The sequence below is a fragment of the Solea solea genome, chromosome 10 (assembly GCF_958295425.1).
Source record: "Solea solea chromosome 10, fSolSol10.1, whole genome shotgun sequence".
NCBI lineage: Eukaryota > Metazoa > Chordata > Actinopteri > Pleuronectiformes > Soleidae > Solea > Solea solea.
The window spans coordinates 19,464,846-19,484,869 of NC_081143.1; the positions used below are offsets into that span (position 1 = coordinate 19,464,846).

Here is a 20,024-nt window from a genome sequence, read left to right on the forward strand (position 1 = left end):
CTAGTCGTGACTGAAGGTCAGGACAAATCAATGAAGGGGCTGGGGAATATTGGTATGTGTCTGAGGGAGTGGGAAGGAGAAAGGGAAGAATGATGTAGGAAATAGAGAGGTAGGGGAGCTCTCATTATATTAATTCCAAAGATAACATCTAGCTGCAGCACTCTGTGATTTGCACAAGGTAAACCCACAACCACTCAGGGGCCAGAAATGTCTGTGTTGCTTCATACTGTATGTTTGTATAAATGTAGTACTGAGTGGTTTAGAGTTAGAGACTAAAGTTGATGGAAGCGATTAATCCTGCACTCTGATTTGTTGATAGTTATATGATACATGGTTTAGTCCCTCAATGGACAGAAACTGTACAGATAAGGAGATTTGTTTTTGTGTTTCTGACTGTGAGACACATGATTATTTGCTCTGATGAAACCAAGACTGAACAGTTTGAATGTCACATCTGGAAGAAACCTGCCGTCACTCATCAAGTGCCCGATATCCGTCCCAACAATGAAGCGTTGGGCTAGCGGTGTCATACTGTGGATTTAGTCCCCAGGACAGCAGCAAAGGGGCTCAGAGACAAGTCTGTGGATATCCCTGAGTGGCTAAAAAAACAGGCTGTCCCATGACAGTCTCCATTCAACCTGACAGACAGCTTCAAACGATCAATAGAGAAGTCTGGCAGAGAAATCTTGTATCCACAAAGTCACAATGCCTTCCATTGCTAAACTGAAGGTAGCTCAACGAAGCACCGAGTGAAAATACTGAACAACTAAGCTCAATGTTAGATTTTTGTTTTTGTTTTAAATTAGTGTGCACTTCACATTGTCATTATGGGGAAGTGACTACTGATTCATTGGGGAGAATAAAAACTATTTAACTGTTTTAGCAGGAGTCTGTTATATAACAAAATGTCAAAAAACTGAAGGGCTCGAAAGAATTTTTGAATACACAGTGTGTGTGTGAGTGTGTGTGTGCGCCTATCGGAGCTGGTTTCAGCCTGCAGCAGTGTCACTGTAATTGCCTCAGCTGTCAAACCACAGCAAGATTTTCACTGCTGTTGACTAGACCAGCAACCTCCCCCCCATTGCAAATGCTAAACTGTAGGATAATGACTGATAAGGTTTTCTTTTTTCATGCACTCCAACTGTCTCTTGTCTACACGTCTGCCTGTCTCTAAATTTCTCCTCTGCTTAACCTCTGTGGCAGCATATGCTATATTTTGTGTTAATCAATAGGTCGGGCTCAGTGTGAAGTGTCCACCTCCAACACTTATTATATCACTTGGATGCAGAGCACTGCACAGCTGCAAACCTTCCCTCACCTTTAATCCACCTCACCACTCCTCTACACCTCCAGAACCTTTTAACTTCAACCCAGAATAACTTCAGTGACAAATTCAGTAGAATCAATATATCTTCTACTACTTCCACTCCTAATATAGCTTTCCATCGCTCAAAAACAAGCACCTTGTCAGTCATTTATTCTTATACGCACCAATAAACCCACGTTCATTGGTAGAAGATTAAATTACAGGATGAGAATACTAACTTCTGCTGCAAACATATTTATAAATCCGTTGCGTGTATCTCAACATGACTGCGAACAGCCCGACTTCAGCCTGCTTTCACAAAGGGAAGTCTGAAACCCAATTAAAAATGTTATCAGAAATAAACGGAATCAATCAGTTAATTTGTGTTTTATAACACAGTGATTGGTTTTTGCAATGGAATTTAAAAAAAAAGTGTAAACACCTTGAAAATAAATTTAAAAACAAATGTCCTCTTAAGTTCATGTTCATTACTTGTGTGCAACCAAACATGGAAAACCTCTGTCAAGGGAGCTTTTCTCTGGTAGTAGTTCCATCTTCACAGTGAAACCAGAAAAGTGTCTGTGAGGAGGGTACACCCATTCCCTGTATCTTGTGGAGTCCAGCGAAGGAAAGAACATTAAAAAGATTGGTTAGTATGATTACTGCCAGTTTAACGGCTTTGCGCTAAGGCATTGGTGGTTGTTTATTTCGACCACAGAGTGGGCACTGATCATGAGTTTAGTTACTATACCTTTTGGCTTGTGTTTTTCGACGTGACCTTCAAAGTGCACTGCGTAAACTTTAAATATAAATAAATGTCGGGCAAAAATGAATTCACACAGTGCTGATTACGCCTATCAGCTCCATGCTGCTATGACTGTGTTTCTCAGTAGAGCTGTGTTTTGTTCTCTTTTCGCCTGCAGACATTCCCGCACTGTGCAGTGTGGGGGCTGCGAATAATTGTGGTATGAACAAAAACATTAAGCACCCACAAAAAGTTTCAGAAGTAGTTTCTACTGCTAAAAAAAATGGACATTCAGCACTTTGATGGGATAAACATTTATTGCAGCTATGTGGTGGAGGGGTGGTGTCTTTTGTAATTACTCGGAGTTCCTCAGGGGGCAACTGAAGTTCCACACTGGAGCTTTAAGCAAAGCATATCTGGAAAAAAGTGCCCTTAAAGTAAAGCTTTTTGGATCTTTGTGCTATCATCCCACCTCAGTAATTGTAATTCTCCCTGCATTCTTTATTTCTCTTTTCTTGCAACATCCCTTTGAACAAAGCACAATCTACTGATCCACTTTAATAACACGCGTATTCTTCCGTTTTCCTCCAGAAGCCAATCAGGAAATAGGAATGTGTTCAATAGCCACTAGGGGGTGACTCCACGAGTTTGAATGGAAGTCAATGGGAAAATGAGTTCCTCTCATTTGATTTATAGCATCAGTAAACATTTTCCTCGGCAGTTAATTGTCTCACTCAGATCTTCTTTAATAGCTCATGCTGTACATTTTCTAAATAATGTTCTCATTTAGAGGAAACTAGATGATAAAGCACAGCACACATGAGTGAGCACCAGTGTGATTGACAGCTGGTATCATCCAATAGGTGCCTGGTTGCAGGTGACACGCGGTTGCCACTTGGTTTCATCATCTCAGTGTTTTCTTTCTACTTCAAATCACAGACGTAGCTGTCGACCCAATAGGCTCAAAGGAGAGTAAAGCCAGTCAAGGCCATGGTACTTCAATATTGCATTCTTTAATTCTCATAGGTTTTGTCAAAGCCCACTAAAATCTCAGAATCTCAAAAAAAAATAGCCATTTACTGAATCACTCTAAATGCACATGGTGACAAGCACAGAAATGTATCCCCTGATTGATGTAGCAGTGTGATATATCCTTTTTTTATTTGAGTTATCCAACTTCTAATGCATGGGCACATGACATAATCAGAAAACAGTTTGGATCAAAACCATGCAAACAAGCACATTGGAACAGTCCTCTGCCACCACTGTCCTCAACTGCTGCCTTTGCTGTGTGTGAAATGTTTATTTTTATAGGGACAGGTATATAAAACAGAGGCCAATGCTTCACACCACAGCATTTATAGTTTGCAGTGTTTGCCCCATGGGGTTGTCTTTATACTTCACACACAGAAGAATAAAACACATGCAATGATACAGTTAAAAAATAGCATAAAAAACAAAACAATATTGATCCTATAACAAAGACATGGGCATGTCCTAAGGAGGGTTTTTGAAAGCTTCCCTCACATCAACACATTTTACAGAATTGTGATGCACTGTTGCACAGTATATCACTTTAAGGGCCTAGATTATTATTATATATTACTTGCAAGCAGGACTGTTATCTCTGAAGACCAACCGTAAAAAGTCAAAATGTACTGCTATTAAAGGGAAAAGAAAAACAGCGGCCATTCTTCACTTCCAAATTGTGTATTCAAGAGGCGGCGTGCTATTTTATGTTGTACCATGTGCAGTTTCAGGGGTGTAGTACTCCACTGAGGCCTTTAAACGAGACTAAACCATCAATCAGCCCATGCTAATTTCTCCTTTGTTATGTTAGCTTTATCAGCACAACCATACATTTCTCCTGCTTTTGATCGAGCTGGAGAGTTGAGAACCTCGTTCACAGCCGATTCATTATTGATCAGTAGGAATAGTCAAATGGTGGCTAAAGCAGCGTTGCATTTGTGTGTCTCCCTGTTTCCCAGGTTGGAGTCCCCGACTCGGACTCTTACCCTTGAGGCCCCCAGAGGCGTCGAGGTCAACGCTGGAGTGGGAGACTTCACAGCGTCCTGTAGGAAAGACCTCCTCCTGCAGTCCTCAGAAGGAGAGGTGAGTGGGGGTTTTCAAACAAAGCTCTTGTTGCCTTTGTGTTTATATTGTTGAAATATGCTGCCAGTGAGCAGCTGTAGGTTTTTTATTGGCACGTTTTAATATGCCAAAATTGCTATACTATCTTTACTTCCCTTTGTGTTACACTTACAACAGAAACTTGCAAAAGCAGTGCAACTGTGTGTGTGTGTGTGTGTGTGTGTGTGTGTGTTCGTTCGTCTCTATACTGTGTGGCAGTCTATGGTGTTGGGCCTACTTCATTAAAGAACCTTATTAAGCTAATGAGCGTCATCAATCCAGGCGACCTTGTCCTCCTTTTTCTCCTCTCCTCTTCTCATCCCTCTTTTCTTCCCCTCTTCTATTTGGGAGAAGTGACTTCATTAAAGCTGGTCTGATGAGGTTCCCTGTCAATTGTTGCTCTGTATGTGTGTGTGCGTGTCTCATTTTTACCCTGCCATCTCACTGTCAAGCTCTTTGCATTGCAACGTGCCATGTTTCAAACAGCCATTATCCTCTTGTGTGCGTGTGTGCGTGTGTGTGTGTGTGTAAGCTCATCAGCCTGCCATGTTGCATGTCTGCTAGAGCAGTGTGTCATTAACTCAGTAATTAACAGAAAATAGGCCTCTCTTGTTCATTGCACTCACTGTCATTGTCAGTCACACACACTTTCTTCAATCACAAATGCACAGACTCTCATTATCATGCATAGCCCACATGCAACCATAATTCTACATTTCACTGTACCTCTGAGGACAATAATACCCACCTGAAGGTGTGAGCCTCTAATACTAACTCCACATGTCATAAGATTTCACCTGTATCCTCTACCCTAAAACCATGTCTTGACCCTTAAAAATCTGTATGGACCATAGACTGTTTTTAAAAGGTGTAGTCATCCGGGTTGCAAGCTAAACAGGAAGGAAGAATATACTGAATTGCCACAATTGATTTGGAAAAAGAAAAGTCAGTAAACATTTTCCCAAGCAGTTAATAGTCTCAGTTGCTAGAATCAGATGTTGTCATTTGGTAAATTATCCTCCAAATTTTAGAGGAATGTAGACGATAAAGCATGAGTGGACACAGTGTGATGTTGGTATCATCCAATAGGAGCTGTGAATTTCTGGTTGCAAAACCTAAACAGGAGTTTAGATGTCACTAACAGTTGCCCACAAGGTCCTTAACTGTGTCTGCAGGAGTGATTAGCGTCCCTCTGGGTTGGTGTGTGTTTGAAGTTCCCACCAGGACATGAACAAAAATGTGTGGACACACTTTTGATAACAGAAGTCTTTGAAAACAACAGTAAAAGTTTGATGCTCCTCCGCAAAACTTATTTCTCATTTCATCTTCTGTATCAACCTCGTTTTATTTTGTCTTAGTTTGGTCTCATCTTTGTCTTCTTCTCAACTTTTACTTTCTAATCTTCTTTCCTTTTTTTCCCCTCCACTAGACTTAAGTTATGAAAAGTATTAGAATCACAGGAAGGTCAGCACTGGGTATTTGATGCTTTGAAAAAGTATGATTAAATACCCAGCTAGCTGTCAAAACATCCAAAATACAGTAGCAAAACTTACCAGCAGTACTGGTAATACTTCAAGTGGACGTATATGTTTTCTCTATTTAATTGTAACAAAGTTACAATCAATAAATGTAACTATTTCAAAATAAAGAGCCTCCGCGACCCTCATGTGGAGGATAAAGCGGTAGAAGATGGATGGAAATAAAGAGTCTCAGTCCCACATGCTATAAACTCAGTGTATGATGTAATGCCTCTTAAGAGCTTGGGTGAAATGATTGACTGCTGAAAGAGCAGTTTTTTTTACATCCATCTATGGAGTCTATGAGTACGATACAACCTTGAAGTTAAGTTTTAATGAACCATCATCATAATCATAGTATTAGATTTTTTATTTTTTTTACAACAGAAACATTCTTGTTCTTATAAAATACTCTCGGGGATGTCAAAGGCTCCAAAAGGTTCTGACAACACCAACATATCTCAGTTTTGGATGAAAATGTCACTGCTATAAGACTAGTCTTAAGGGTTGTCATAGGGGCAACGACTAGGGGAATAAAACATTTAGAGACAGTGCGATAAATAATTTAACTGGGGAAACAAAATTTCCATTTGAGTCTGTTTCAGAACGGTCGTCTTCACACATACAGGTGTGTCTGTCTGTGTGTGTGTGTGTGTGTGTGTGTGTGTGTGTGTGTGTGTGTCACCCTTGTGATGGACCAGTGACCTGTCAGGTTTACCTTAGTGGGAATACAGGCAGGTGCAGGTCCAGGTCCAGGAGGAGAGAAAACCACCTGAGTCTGCACGTCTGCTTTTGTTTATCCCAATCTCTTGGTCTGTGGAATGCACTTCAGTGATGGAGGGCAGACATCCAGTCACCTGCCCAGCAGTGCACATGACATGTTTAAGTGTGTCCTTGAGCCGTGCACAAGAGGTGACACTGACAGAGAGAGGGATCGAGGCTGTTGTTGTAATTTATGTTTTTGATTCTACCTGTAGTTGAACCAAGTGCAAAGGCAAAGCGTACTTTTAGCCGGGCCCTCTGCCTCTTATTTAAACTTCCTTCCCCTACATGTCATGTCTTCCTTTGTTTACTTATTGTTTACTTTCTTCACCGTCTTCTATATCTCTGCCCTGCTCCTTTCTATCCCTCCTATTGTGTTTGTTCCACTTTCTTCTCCTACACCTTCTCCTGATCCTCCTCTCCCGTCTCCCTCTCAGCCTTTCAGTCCTTCATCTCTAAGTAACCCTGCCTGTCTAATTAACTTTCCACTGCCAGGGTTATACATCACTGTGGCTGTCAGTTCACAGGGTAAAGGGAGGGAAGAGAAAGGGGTATTATAATATTTGTACCTCTTTTCTGTCATCTTTTTTTTTACTGTTCCATGTTGTCCTTCTGCTCCCTCATCATCTATTCTCTCTCTCCCTGCCATCCCTCCATAAATAGATGTCATGTCATCCTATTGATGCTGAACAATACCATTAGTGTAACAATGATTGTGCTGTGGGCCTGAAACTGTGAAAGGCTGAAGAAAATGAAGGACACACTCTCAACCTTGTCACCGTGTACTTCAAGCGCTAAAGGACGGGGAGGAAAAAGCGATTTTCACCAAAGCACAACTTTATAAACTTCACAAGAAATCTTATCAGAAGAATAAATGTGTTTTGGGAGGCCCATGTAATTACACTGCCCCAGAGGAAATGTGAGAGATTTAGAGGTACATTGACTTGATAAATGTCTATAACAGCTTTGAAGAGGAAGCGTTAAGACAGAAAATATGCTCCAGATTATAATTAGTGTAGTATCCCATTTCTTGTTTGTCATGTTTCTTTTTTGTTTTTGTTTTTTGCATCGCTCACCATAATGAACAAAAATATGCTCTACGGTCGGAAATTGTTTCAACAACTGCACATCTTTTACACATTCCAATTATTTCCATTCTATATTTTACGTGTTTATGTCTCCCATCAGTTTGATACCAGAGGCCACCATACTCACTTATGCCAAGCGGCTTTGCCAGTGTTAGGAAATGTTCTTTTAAAGTTCTCCAAAGGATGGTAAGAGATATAATCTAAGTTAATGTTGTACTACACACGGGTTCTGCTTACGTCACACATGTCAAGGAAACAAAGGAATTAGATCAACATGTATGGCACTTTCTGTTGTGCAGTAGCATGGTTTAGAATGGTAAATACTCTGAGTTATTAAAGTTCTCATTTTAGGCAAGTAATAAAAGTCATTTACCCCATAAAATTACTCAGCACAAAGGTGTCCTTTGATATCCATATACAGGAAACCACACACTGCACTTATAATAATTTCCCTGTTGTGTCTGGGTGACAGCAGGCAGAAGGACAGATGGAAACAGACCTGAAGAGAAAAATGAGTACGACAAATAGAAATTGGCAAATAAGAAGAAAGGCAGGACGCATTGCAGTCAGTTTACCACCATGTTTTTTTCCACTCCCAGGATACTACGTACTCCCCTGGTCCTGTGCCAACATTTTTCTTGTTTGCTTTCTATGGAGATTACTAGATACCTTGAACCATTTTATGACTGTGGTGCTTGATGTCTCGCACAACTTTCTCATTACAAAGTGAGTCTGTTTTATATTTGGATGTGTTGTTGTTTGGAGACAGCTATACACACACAGTATATATTTTTTTTTATTCTAATAACCTGTGACAACCATCCATTCATATCTTCTACTGCTTATCCTGTTCAAGGTCATGGGGGGAGTTGGAGCCTGTCTAGGCAAACAGAGTGAAGAGGGTACATCTCCAGTCCATCAGCATACAGAGACAAGCAACCATTCACTCTCACATTCACACCTACGCTCAATTTAACTTGACCTGGAATCTGCTTGTCTTTGGACTGTGTTGGGCTTTTGGCTCGAGTACCTGAAGAGAACCCACGTGCACATGGGGAGAACGGGCAAACTCCGAACCTAAGACATGTTTATATTCATTTATTGGCATAATTTTGACACCCATAGGTGCATGATGGCACCAGCCATCAGCATGGATCAGTGCTGCAGGTGCACCCATGGTAATAATACACAACTCCTTATATGGACATCCTGGGGGTATGTGTGGGTTTTTTTTCCGTCAAATTCATTCTGATTTTAAACATTTTGAGTACGTTTTGCTCAGGTGTGTTAATATAGTTGGTGAAAATTAAATCTTTTTCCATCAGATTGCTGAAAAAGGATATAAGAAACTCTATATTGCACATTCTTACACCCTCTGTATATACTCTATGTTTTAACATAGTAGGCTAATGGAAAAAAAGCAGCCAAAAATGATCTGTGTTCTAAGGGGTTAATATGCATATGAGATCAAATCACTCACTCTCTCATCTTCTACCGCTTTGTCCTCCACATAAGGGTTGCAAACCACACCAACACAGACTTGGAGGAAATCTTCTGTCAACTGTAGGATAAAGCTGGTTACATCTGTGCTATTGCTGTTGCTATTTAATAATAATACGTTAGATAATGACAAAAAAGAAATTTTATTCTTGTAAAATTACGACTTTATTCTTGTCATCTTCCCCTTGGATGTCCATCGCAGGGCGATGATGACGTCAATGGCATCTAATTCTCATAATATTACGACTTTATTCCCAAAAGATTCATTTCTTTTAATCAGTAAGATATAACCTTTGCAAAGGAAACAAAGCAGTATAGCTAAACAGTAAATGTGTCTCATCATCAACACTGCTACAACATGTCATTACATCTGTGTAACACATCTCCCACTGGCTGTAAATAAAGTATCTCCTCTCTCTATTTCAACCCACTCTCCTCTCTATTTAGAAAAAAAGCGGAAAAAAAAAATATCCACATGAATTCCTCAAAATAACTTTATCTGTCTTGTGGTTCTTTCTATCCATTTTCATCCAAGCTTTCCTCAGACGCTGACACCATCAAATGAACAAAGGGAAGCAGATGAACAGAGGACAGAGGGAGGATCAGATGAGTGGGAGGTGCACGAGGATGTGTGAAAATAGATGTTTCTGTCGATTTTGCAGTAGAAAATAAAGGCGTGGAGGACAGCGCGGCTTAAAGCCAAATCAATGTTGTCAGCAGCTGGCAGTTAAGAAGGGGCCATTAAAGTTTAAAAAGTTTGGAAAGCAGTACTGGAATTAGGGCCAAATGGGTTAGAGGTAGGAGAGCACTGGCTTCCATTAAAATCAAACCCAATGAGAGTTGACAGCTCCTCTCAGGATTCCTGTAGTCCTCCTTTTTCATCAACTTATCTCTGTCTTTCTTTCTCCCTCGCCCTTAATCTCTCCTTCTCTCCTACATTCATTTGCTTTTCATTCTTTCTTGTCCATCCATTTTCTTCCCCCTTCAATTCTGTCCGCTCTCTCACCGTGTCTGTACTAAACACTTTGTTGGTTAATTTTGCTCTAACTTCAATCAATCTTTTCAGACCTTTAGTCATTTTTGTCACGTGTCACATTCCACGCAGCACTAATCTCCATCCTCTTTATTGGAGAGAAGTTGTTTCACCTCACTCACTATTTCGTTTAGCTGACAACTCCCGATATGAAGAGACTTTAGTCAGAGTTCAAATTATGGAACCTACGTTTGACACGTGTTGGTAATGTTTCTGTCAGTGCCAGTTGTCAGCTGTACAAATTTGGAGCAATGTAGGTTCCATATTAATACATTGTAGTATTAGTTGTAGTACTATTTGAGTGGAAAAGGTCCAGTACAGTGGGATCTTAGCACTTACCTTATCCCTGCACTCTCACCCTCTGCCAATCCACTGTTCGTATCTCGTGGATTTCGTGGATGTAGCTTATTCCGCTTTTGTAAATTTGGATAGAAATGTTTGCTAAATACTTAAATGTAAATGTACACTGGCGTACCTATTAGTGGGCAAAATTGTAAGGTTTTGATGTTAATTTCCTTTTTTTTGTTTAGAGGTAGACGGCGCAGAAATAAACCCCAGTGAGTGATATTGCAACACATGAAGCAAATACTGTCTAAAAAACAGTGGTTTGTGGTTTCAATGGGTAATCCCTGCATCTCAAGGTATATCAGAGGAGCATTAGCTGGAACTTTGGTGGAAAGAAATCCACTGCTGACATCACTACATCATGTCATGTCATCATGACTTATCCCTGTGCATGATGGGTGCCATCCAACTGGATACTGCCCATGGGTCAGCATCACATTACATTAAATATACCATGGTTAACATTTCTTGTTGTGTTCATAATATAAATAAAACTGGCTGCTGGGAGATGAACTTAGGTTAGCACAAACTCTTAACAAAGTTGGGTTACCATAGAGTTTTAATGTTTGTTGACGCAATGTTTGAGTTTATTAAGAAGCTGTAGCCGGAAGGTGTTATTGGTTTGGTTCACTGGGACTTAGTGTTCTCTCTCTCTCTCCCACTCTTGTTGTTGTTTTACCTGCGGTTAAGGCAAAATGGTGAGTGAATTAGAGAATTAGACTGCCAGCGGGGGGTCACTCCCTGCAGGATACTCTGTTGCTGTGAAAGTCATGCAAATATGTGAATGTACACTTTTTGTGAACGCAGAAGCACTCATTTATTATTCACATTCATTATTCCCACGGATATGCCTTTGTGATTTGAGAGTCTGCATCTTAATATGTTTGTTACTGTGTTTATAAGAAATACAAAACATTAACACACAATACCTGCCAAAAGCCGAAAGAAGTGGATGATATTTTTTTTGGGAGGTAAGACCTGGTTTAAGGACTAGGGTTAGAATTGGGTTTCGGTTAGGGTTAAGGTTTTTGCACTTAGTGATGATGGTTAAGGTTAGGGTAAGGGGCTGGGGAATGCATTATGTCTATGAGGGTCCTCACTATGAATGAAGCAGTAACATGTGTGTGTGTGTGTGTGTGTGTGTGGGTATGTGTGTAGCAGTACAGACTAATGTCGCTTTATGTCCCATCTACATCTGGGTATCTGGGTTACTACACTCAGTCTCTCACCAGCCTCTGTCATTTAGTCCATTGTCAGCTCCTATTCCAGCATCTGTCCCTTCAACAAGCCTAATGGTCTGTGTAATACACTTAGATAGCTTCACAACCTCCCACCTATTTGTGTTGTTGGAGTGTGTGTGACTGAAGCGCGAGAACCAATATGAGCTGAGGCTACGTGAACAAAGATGTTCAATTGTGTGTGTTTCTGTGCAGAATTCTGTGTTTGAGGGAGCGAGGTTACAATAAACTGCTATTGTCAGTTGGTGTTGTTGTTGTGCAGCAGTTGGCATCTCTAATGTTGCACTACTGCCGCTTTCTTGTTCCTTCCGCCTTCCTGTTCTCTCTTGAGTTCTCTTTCCATTGCTATTGTGCTGTCAATATCCGTCATACCTTTCTCAATGAACTCCTCACTGCCTTCACCTTTGCAGTCACACCTAAAAGTTGACATTTTCTGATTTAATTTGGTCCCAGGTCAGCATGATTTAAACCGGTGCAAGTCTTGAGTCTTTGGAAAAGTGTGACTCAACTTGACAACCATGAAATGTGAATCTGATAACTATCTGAATACAGCCCCTGCTGCCTGAGTGCAGCACAAACCAGTTATAGTCCATATATATGCACCCTGAAAGTCCCAAGGACAGACCCAATGACTGAGATGCACATTTTCTACGGTCAAACAGATCTGGGTCACGTCCTAGGTCTGTTTTTCAAAACTGGATTTGACCCAAAAAGACTAAGAACTGATCAGGTGAGTTCCCCTAATCCTGGAGGTGAAGTGTCAGAGAGCAGAGGTTAGAATCATGTTAGAGAGCTCGCAACAAAACACATTTGCAATGCTAGTGTTGGCGGCCGTGCCATCAAACCATTGCAATTACACAAAAGGGAACCAGTTAGTTAGCTGAAATAATAATGGCATTAGCTACACTGCTTTAGTCAGCAGAATGGAATACTGACACTTAAGTTAATCAGACATGCTTATCTTTTGTAGTCTTCAATCATCTAGTCTAGGTGAAAGTGATATTTCTTTGGCTTTTCAATCCCATTATATTTCATATTTTTCGTTACAGTTTGAATTCACAAATTGAAAATCCACCCCCAATACTTCCCCTCTCTTCTGCTGTCTTTTGCTCTCATTTACCTCTTCCATTCATTCCAGGAAAAGTTCGCTCTGTCATTGCCACCTTCCCCTCCTTACAGCTCATTTACCCTCACACTCTTTGTCCTGTGCCCCAGCTGTGCCAAAGGAAATCATCCATGAAAAATGTTCTGACCCGCTATAATTGCCACTTCCCACATGTTTGCCATCACTCTGAAGCCAGAGCAACGTGCTTGCTTAACTGAGATATGGGTGTAGACACATTTATCCTGTACACACTCAGCCAGCCACCCACACACATGCTACACTCACAACTCCATGGGGGAGACATACAGTACATATGACACAATCACTGATTCATCCACACTATACATCACACATGCAGTCGCATGGGTGCAGTTTGTAAACAAATTGAAAACTTTTAATGCTAAAATCCCTGAGTTGGTATTGCATCATTGGTTTATATTCAGCTTAGTTTTTCATTGTTTTAGAATCTGATGTAGCCTTTAGTGGTGAGGGAAACAGAGCTGATGAGGAGGTGTTGGGTAGGTATGGAGTTAAGAAGAGAAATGTAAAAGAACAGAAGGTCAAGAGAGGATCATAGAGTTGAGGAAGATGCTCACAGGCTGCAGAGCATATACTATGCAAAAGTCCTTCATATTGCATACGAAAGCGAAGAGCGGCACGGCAGCATTGGATGATAGGTTATGGTCTGTAGGATGTCTTTTGAAAACCAAGAAGGGGACGTTTATGAAGGCAGAGCCAAGGATTAAATAGTGGAAGCTGAAGAAGGAAAAAGGCTACACAATGTTCAGGGAGGAGTTGCGACAGGCAGTGAAAGGTTACCAGATGATTGAGAAAGTTCAGCTAAATTGGTGAGGGATACAACCAGGAGGGTGTTTGGTGTATCCTCTGAACAGTGGAAAGGAGACATGGAAATGCGGTGGTGGGACGAGGAAATACAGGGAAGTATCCAAAGGAAGAGAATGGCAAAGAAAAAGGAGGAGACATGCTATGATGATGTGGCATGATGAGAATATTCAAGGCTCGGGTTAAACAGCTTGGAAATAATGTAGGAGAGGCATGGCTGAGATGGTTTGCTCCCATGCAGAGGAGGGAAAGTGAATATATTGGACGTTGGAGAAGGATGTTGAAGAAGGAGCTGCTGGGCAGAAGGAAAAGACCACAGAGAAGGATCATGGATTTTGTGAAGGAGGACATGTGGACAGTTTGATTAACAGAAGAGGAAACAAGGGCTAGGGCAAGATTGAGGCAGATGATCTGCTGTGCCAACCCCCAGAGAGAAGCCGAGAAGAAAATATTTAACACACGTGCACTGAAGAAGCTGCTAATGATCAAATAAGAATTGAACACTCCAAATGAGAATTGCTGTAAATTGTTGTTCATTTGGATAACATTTGATATCAATGTGATCAGACCTTTTCCTGACTTTGTTTTGCTTATCCTGTTCAAAGAGCTAAAAGAATGAGGGTGTGAAGGTGTCAGTGTTAGCACAATTGTAGAATGCAGTTGCAATGCAGCCAAGTCACTGAATATGTGCAGAAATAAACCATATTCACAGAGACATGTACTTTCAAACACACTCAGAGTCATGTGCACAGACCCTTATATGCCCTGTGTACAGGTCAACCTAATGCTCACAGACACTTTCATTCCGGGTGAATGTCAGCACTAATCCAACCTAAAGCAACAACAAATGACTTCCTCTCCTCTTCCTTCACTTCCCTTCCCTCTTTTTACCCATCTATCTAACTGTCCATCCACCACTTCTGCTGAACTGTCCTCATTACCTACCAAGCACCGATCCATTTCTATCTTCCCCTTCCCATCCACCGGCTCCTCACCTCTCAGCTCATTGCTATTGATCTCTCCCTCATCCCGTCCCTCCTTTACGTTGTCATTTCTAATCCTCACCATTTTCTAATCTCTAATTATCATCCTCCTCCTCTTTGGTTCTTGTTTGTCACCTCTCTTCCTCCATCTTCACCATTTGTTCACTCCCCCTTAGTTTGTTGCCATGATGTTTCCAATGTTATGGGAGGATAACCAGTAATTTTATTGGCATTTCCACATGCACGCACCAATCTCTCCCTATTCTCACATCACATTGCCATGCCCATGTTCAGGATTTTGTTGCTATGGCAAACTGGGTGTTGGAATTAGATTTGGGTTATGTTGTCAACCGTGACTGAGTCCTCTCCTCAGTAAGGCTGTAACTGAGCCCTGGCAGCTTTTTATTGGGGAGCCAAAGGGAAGATGACAGGTGAGCACCAGGGACCTGTAAAAGGGATACATTGACATTTAGAAATGGGGTGTGGTATTTTTCTTTACCCAGCACATAGGACAAGAAGTGCACATGTTTGTTTTTCACTACATTGTGAAATGTTCCATTGTCATTTTTTACTATGTATCCATTAAAACCAATGACTGTGGCAGGCTAATAAGTTGGTTGAGTGAGTTGAAGTCAATACGGAAGTGTTAAAACTACCTATTTGCAAAGCGTAGTATTTGGCAAATAATAAACATGTCTACATATGAAGGCAGTATATAGTTTAAACTTCATAGGAATAAAAGGTATGGCCATGAAATACGTAATTTGCCAGAACTTAGATCTTATAGTCATAAATATTTATAGCCAAATTAGCTTTCACTTCAGCTGCAGTGAAAGTAGCTGTTTTTAAATGAACTTCAGCTCTATAATAATACTTTTTCTGAAAAAGCTCAATTGATCAACACCACTATGTATCTACTGAGGCTGTAACGCTTAAGTTGCCACCAACAAAAACTAGGTATTGTGTCTAAAAATCTATAAATAATTTAAGTGTATTTTTTCCCTTAGGGGATGTTATGCGATGACAAAACTGCATATCCTGTTTGCCTATTCATTTATTGATTAAATATCACCCCATATAACACATCAAGGTCCATGAGACCTTGTAGAAAAATACTTCTTGACTATTATATAAAGGATGACACCTCCTTTAAGGCTCTGATTACCTTCCTTTTTATCTCGAGGTCAGTGGCTTATAAATGCACATCTATTAATTCTGTGTGTGTGTGTGTGTGTGTGTGTGTGTGTTGTTTAAATAGATTGAGATGTGCCCTGTCAGCCAACGTAGAATCATTAGTAATACTAATTGGTTTCTCACTTGTGGGGTGTCTCAGTCCCTCATAGCATTCTTTGCCTTCTCCTTCATTCATCTTATGTTCCTTTCTTTATGACATCTCATATACTTCCAATAACTTTGGATTCGACATTTTTATTTCCCTCTCCCCCTCCCCCCTCCTCCCCACCCCCCGTTTCCCTCTGTTGTTGCATTCATAGCTTTTTCAGTGCAGTCGTGTGTGTCAGTCACAGCAGCCCAGTTAGCAGTTAGCACAGTTAACAGGGACAACACGGCATTAATGTGAAGTATTGTGAGCCGCTGGACAAAATGCGACCAAAGCTGAGTGTTCGACATACCTGTCAGTTTAAGTCAGAAATCCAGAGTGTTAGCCTGAAGTAAAAAAAACCTCCTCACTATCTCTGTATATGTTTTTTGACAGTCTACGTCTACAATCGCACCATTCCCCCACAGCAATGTGCTCTCTGTTTGTCTGTACTCACAAATATAAATGATTTTCTTCTTTTTGAAGACATAACTTTCTCCTTTTCTGTTTTTCTGTGTTTACTTAGTCAAGACCACGCGATCTCCCTTCTCGACAGGCATAACATCAACGTCTCTGAATCCATGTCATATTCATGTATAATTGTATTGTACTGTTGTGCTGCTCTTGTTGTTGACAGCTGTTCTTCATTATGATCAAGTGTTTTCTAAATCCGCTTGTGTTGGATATTCACAGATCTTTCTAGATGCCAACACCATCAGGCTGGGCAACATTCCCCTCGGCAGTGCTGTGGATCCCCTGGAGGGGGCACCTGCAGGTACCACCTACACTAAACAGACTGTCTACGAGCTGTGTGCCTGCGCTAATGGTAAGCTCTACCTGTCTCCAGCTGAGAAAGGCTCTACCTGCCAAACCACAAGTAACTTTTGTCTCTGGAGCTGAAAGTATAAGGTGGACATATGGACCCAGGACAAATGGACTACTTTCGAAGTACGAAGCTCATGCTAGCCAAGAGACTGAATCCTCCTGAATCAGGGCTTGGAGGGATACTAATGCCAGCTAACAGATCAAATCAACATGGATTGTGGCATGGCCAGAAGTTCGTGTCCATTAACCAACCAAATACTATATGGCTTACAGCTTGGCAGAGAGTTTAACGCTTGCTAACAGACCAAATCAACATGGACTGTGGCATGGAGTGATGCTAATGCCAGCTAAAGGACTGGAGCTTGGACAAGAGCTTGGTGAGAAGCGACCTCACCAACCAAATTAATATGGATTGGTCAGTAGCTAATGAATTCAAGTTGATGGATGACTCAGCAGGAAGCAAAAGCCAACTAGATGGGTTTGTGAGTTAAAAGCTAAGATCACGCATGGATGGTCATGGATGGACAGTCTCTCTCCAAGATGCTCAGTGGCTGCCTCTGCCATCATTGAATAGGTGCAACGATTGTGTCTGAAAGCTACAAAGGTTACATTTGGGGGGTTTGCTTGACAACAGCCAACTTTTACAAACAACGTGAATTGTGTTCACCGTTTAACCAAAATGATCTAGAAATCACACCGGCTTTTGTAAGGATGCTAAGATGTGGACAAGCATATTTGCCAGCGGGGACTGATGTACCCTGCCTTAGAATTGTGGGTTATCTGTTGGCTAACTGACATCAGTAAAGACTTTGGTCTAGCTCAGCAAGTAACTAACAATTAAATCAAACAATGGTTTATTCTAGTGGGAAGCTAGCTAATGGACCAATCTATACCAGTAAGGCCTTCCCCCTCCTCCCCATATAATATTAAACCTAAATGTTGAAGTTTGACCCTTCCACGTTAACATGCATCCTGTAGTGACTGCTGTATGTTCTTTAACTCCACTCCATTGGATAGACAAAGCAAATAACTGTGCTTCAGTCTTGTATCCACCAGCTTTTCCCCTATGCATTCTCTGATTTGCATTTTTAATGTTCTTGTAGTTCTTTCTGGTCTCCTTTACCATATTTTGCCACCATTTCCATTTTTCTCTTCTCCATGTTCATGTAATCACAGTTGTAATGATGCCCCCCACCCAATGTCTGTCTACATATCTTTTGAGTTCCACTGTGTAGTACAAAAGAAAAAAGAAAATGAAGATACAGTAAAAGGTTATTCCGGTTACAATAAGGTATTAGTTTTTGTTTGGTGCTGTGGTGAACAGACATTTTATGGTATGAATCTAATATCTAGACACGTAGCACTCAGGTGATCGTCAGAGCAAGTCTGATCTTGTTTGATGTATTATACATCTTCATCCAAAATAGCTTACCTGTTAGAGTTTTTCATTGCTTTTGCATGACTTTTTTTGCTCTTGTGTCGTCCCCCCTCCATCTTTTATTTTAATTTTTCCCTTGCTTAGCTTCCTTACCGCTCTCATTTCTTTTGAGCAGTCATATTTGAAATTTGGTCTTATCCCATGTTTATCTATCTATTCATCAGCACTCACATCTCTTTTGGCATCAACTCAATATCTCAATACTCAAATAATTGCTCCTCCAATCTTTCTCCATTCAACTCTTCAGCAACATAAGCAAGCAAATTGTAATCAATTTTGTACTGATAACTTGGAGTTTGGCAACAATTTAAGTCAGCTGGTCGAGTGTTTTCCACCTATTTGTGGGAAATCCAAAAGCATTTCTGGTCTAAATGACATCTGAAGTCTGAAGTTTTTTTTTTTAATCACTCTTACCCTACCTGTAAGGTTGTACTCAGCCAGTGTATGGAGGAAACCAATTACAGCCAATCTAATACAGTCATTTGTGGCACTAGTGAAAGGTTATTGCCATTAATTTGTTAATTAATGACAAATAACAACCCTGGAAATGGGCAGATCTAACAGGAAACCTAGACTTTGTGACAAAAATGCAGTTAAAGTTAAAGTTCTGGTTATTTTCAGTTCAGATATTAGGGACATTGTTTTAAGTCCTCTCCAAGTCAACATCCCATGACCCCTTTCAGAAACCCCCAGTGTGAGGCGGTGTAATGAGTACAATCATTTGAGCACACCCTCTCGTCCCACTTTTTAAATTATAAGAACCACCACTCTGAGGCAAAACGTATCCAGCTTCTTCCTTTTTACCTCTACAAGATAAATGAATGAGGCTCCCATGAGTCTACAAATCTTAACCTAGGTCCAAGAGTTCACCAAGATGTTCTTTTCACTAGCCAACACTCTCTTCCTTTGCCGAGTATCTTTCCCCAAATTCCATGTCCTAAATTCTTCTATGACGAATGAGGTTTTCTATAGGACACATTTGAAGATGTTGCTGAAAGAAGCACTGAGAGGCCATTCTAATTACATATTTGTGTTGCTATAAACCATATCGCAGCCTCTCCATTATCAGAACCAATGATTGATCATTGACGTGAGGCCCTGGGTGTTCTTGTACCATCTACACTGAAGTAACATGCTCAAATGTGGTGTTTGAAAAGCATATCATTCCAAAAGACATTAATATTACTCCCAGTCATAACCCAATAGATTTCTCTATCATTGTCCACATGAGTGTTGAAGGCTCCCATGCGAACTATAGAGTCCTAAGTTGAAACCCTTTCCACGACCGCACTTTGAGACTCCAAAACACACACAAACCCCTCCATCATGTTGAGATGACATTTCAGATGTGTCTTTATTGGTGTGAATGTTCTCAAGCTGGCTAACATAGAAGTTACTGGAATCTTTGGTAGGAATTATGGGTACATAAATATGGTTATATGTGAATAGACTCCGCTGGATTGAGGCCCTGAGACGTACTTTCTTTTTTCTTTATCTTTTTCTTTTTCTTTATTTTAAACAAAGTGATACACAGGTGCCTTTGCTGCTGTTGGTAAAAGCACATCACAGTCTGAACGTTCACCCTCAGTGGACCATTTGCAAGTGTGTGGACAAACTATTTATCAATCTACCTATCTATCTATTAAGTTTTCAATGTTTTTCCTTCCCTCTCTCCTGGTTTTGTAGAGTTCTCAGTATATCCAGTTGAGCAAATTAACAATTCAATCCTGGTTTAAAAAAACAATTCTGATGTGTTACCTTATGGTTTTATTCTTGATAATAAAAAAGCACAAATTATGCCATGTATATAACAATACCAATAAAATACAAAATAAAATAATATTGTTT

At 40.6% G+C, this 20,024-nt stretch overlaps 1 protein-coding gene across 2 annotated transcripts in view; it reads left to right on the forward strand.

The window, feature by feature from the left end:
- Positions 1 to 19,688, forward strand: part of LOC131467624 (zeta-sarcoglycan) — a 289,872-nt gene extending 270,184 nt beyond the window's left edge. For both annotated transcript variants that reach the window (XM_058641640.1, XM_058641639.1), the window contains 2 exons: positions 4,040 to 4,163; positions 16,607 to 19,688. In XM_058641640.1, the coding sequence (XP_058497623.1) occupies positions 4,040 to 4,163; positions 16,607 to 16,813 (331 nt within the window). In that variant the 3' untranslated portion in view covers positions 16,814 to 19,688. The remainder of the gene's footprint in view (positions 1 to 4,039; positions 4,164 to 16,606) is intronic.
- The last annotated feature ends 336 nt before the right edge of the window (positions 19,689 to 20,024 follow it).